Source organism: Echinops telfairi, unplaced genomic scaffold (assembly GCF_000313985.2).
Source record: "Echinops telfairi isolate 266 unplaced genomic scaffold, ASM31398v2 ScPeMD7_7416;HRSCAF=8454, whole genome shotgun sequence".
NCBI lineage: Eukaryota > Metazoa > Chordata > Mammalia > Afrosoricida > Tenrecidae > Echinops > Echinops telfairi.
Genome location: NW_022111316.1, coordinates 451603 through 453617, shown reverse-complemented (window position 1 = coordinate 453617; position 2015 = coordinate 451603). Strand labels below are relative to the sequence as shown.

The 2015-nt window shown below is 62.1% G+C and overlaps 1 protein-coding gene across 5 annotated transcripts in view; it reads left to right on the top strand.

Moving 5' to 3' along the window:
• Window positions 1-661: 661 nt before the first annotated feature.
• Window positions 662-2015, top strand: part of MYRF (myelin regulatory factor) — a 33850-nt gene continuing 32496 nt past the window's right edge. For all 5 annotated transcript variants that reach the window (XM_045297070.1, XM_045297069.1, XM_045297068.1 and 2 more), the window contains exon 1: window positions 662-702. In XM_045297070.1, coding sequence (XP_045153005.1) covers window positions 684-702 — 19 coding nt within the window. In that variant the 5' untranslated portion in view covers window positions 662-683. The remainder of the gene's footprint in view (window positions 703-2015) is intronic.

The window sequence follows — 2015 nt, the reverse complement described above, 5'->3', positions numbered from 1 at the left end:
CCACAGAGAGGGGAGTGGTGCCTGGGGCTGAGGATGGGGGGTGCTGAGGGCAGGGGGTCTCAAAGGCAGGGAGTGGGGTTGTGCGATGGTTGGGTGGGAGTGTGGGGTGCAGATGGCAGGGAACGACTGCCTAAATGTCCCTGTGGTCTGAGTGTGGTGGTTTAAGTGGGTTCAGGCTTGAGGTTGGGCCTATGGGGAGGGTCGCCTGTGGTTCCCCAGTGACTGGGGCCCCGGTTCTCCACCTGGTTCCCACTGGGCCTCCGTCTCTCCTTCTGAGCAGTGGGTGCAGATGGGGAACTAGGAAAGATTTTGTGGGAGGTGATGACACATGGACCCACTGCGGCCAACTCCTTGCCACCCTCCATGACAGAGGAACAGCCTGCTGGGGTTTCCTAGACTGTAACCCTTCACAGAGCAGATGGCCTCGTCTTCCTCTGGAAGAGTAGCCCATGGGTTTGAACCACTGACCCTGTGGATAGCAGCCCGACGCTTAACCCACCGGGTTTCCTATGTCCCGCCCTGGGCCTGCAGGCTAAGGTGCTTTGGGCCTCGGGTGGGAGGCCGGGACAGGGCGGCCCCCTCGAGGCTGGTACAGCCCGGCCCCCGTGACTGCCCGCTAATCCCCTAGAGGGAGGCGGCCACCCAGAGCGGCAGACACAGGCCTGCAGAGGGGATCAGGCAGGATGCTCTGGCTTCCAGCAGGTAACCAATGGATGGGTGGCAGAGGCTGCCCAAACCCAGCTCCAGACAGGGCCATGGACCAGGGCTGGAAGGGGAGTGACAGTCCCCAGGGTATGTTCAGACCTCAGCACCTGTTTGGTGGGGGGGGCGGGGGGAGGTGTGCTGTGCTGTTCCTGTCAGTGTTCCGGGGTTTGTGAAGTTTGGATGAGCAGCCTGTGACCCCCCGAATGCCGAGACTGGTGGGAAGTGGAGCACTGGAAAAGTCGATGAGGGGTTCAGGGGGCTACCTCCAACATCCGGAGCCCCACCAAGACTGGAGGCAGGAGGCCTGGGGTCCAGCTTGGCTCTGGCCTGCTGAGTGGCCTGGGCTGGTAGCTGCCTCTCTGTGGCCTCCTTTTCCCTGAGGGTAGATAGGGGGCAGAGTGGGGCTCCCAGAGTGATCTTTTGAGCTGCCAGACTCTCCCCGACAGGGGTATATACACAGAGCACAGTGGGGTGGGGACCTGGACCCTGGCTTGAGAGCCCCGGAGTAGAAGAGATTCTACTCCATTGGACCCATTTCCCAGGGGCCAAGACTGAGGTTCTGTGGGCAAGGCCCAGCCCAGACTCATCGCAAGTCATTGCCCAGACTCCAACTAGCTTCCTGGCAGCGGGGCAGGGGTCGGGGATGGAGTGGGGGGGCGGGCGAAGAACAGGGACAGGTGGGTAAGCTGTCTCGGACCAGCACCATTTAGAGGGCAGGAGGTGCTTCCAGGGGAGAGGATGCTGACCCTGGAGGGAAGGCTAGGCCCCGTGGCGGGGATGGTGGTATGGGGGTGCACCTGCCCAGTGTCTCCCGGTCTGTCTTTTTTTCTTCTTTCTTTCTGTCTTGTCTGTGGGGTCCCGGAGGAATAAGTAGGTGGAAAGGAGGCTGAGTGCAGGCCGTGTAGACCAGTGACTCCCTGGGTCCCCCCTAGAACCCTCTCTCTCCATATTCCTGTCTCAGGCCCAGCCCACTGAACTGATCACCATACCCTCCCTCCCCATGTCCTCGGTGACCAAGGAGTGGGGGAGCCTGACTCATCCCTCTGTCACCAGCACCCAGTGAAAGCTGCATGGGGGGTATGGGGGGTGGCAGGGCCAATGGAGGTATGACCGGGACCTCGAGAAGCCAGCTCTGGGGTGGCACAGGAGGTCACAGACTGATACCTACTCCATGGGCTTCTCGCCTGGGATGCCAGGCGTAGCCACGGAGGCTGTTGGGGGGGCGGGGTTTCCGATGGGCCGCAGCGGGCAGAATAGCCCTCCAGGGGCCTGGCCCCCAACTCTGGCAACTCCTAAGGGGTTTCAGGCTG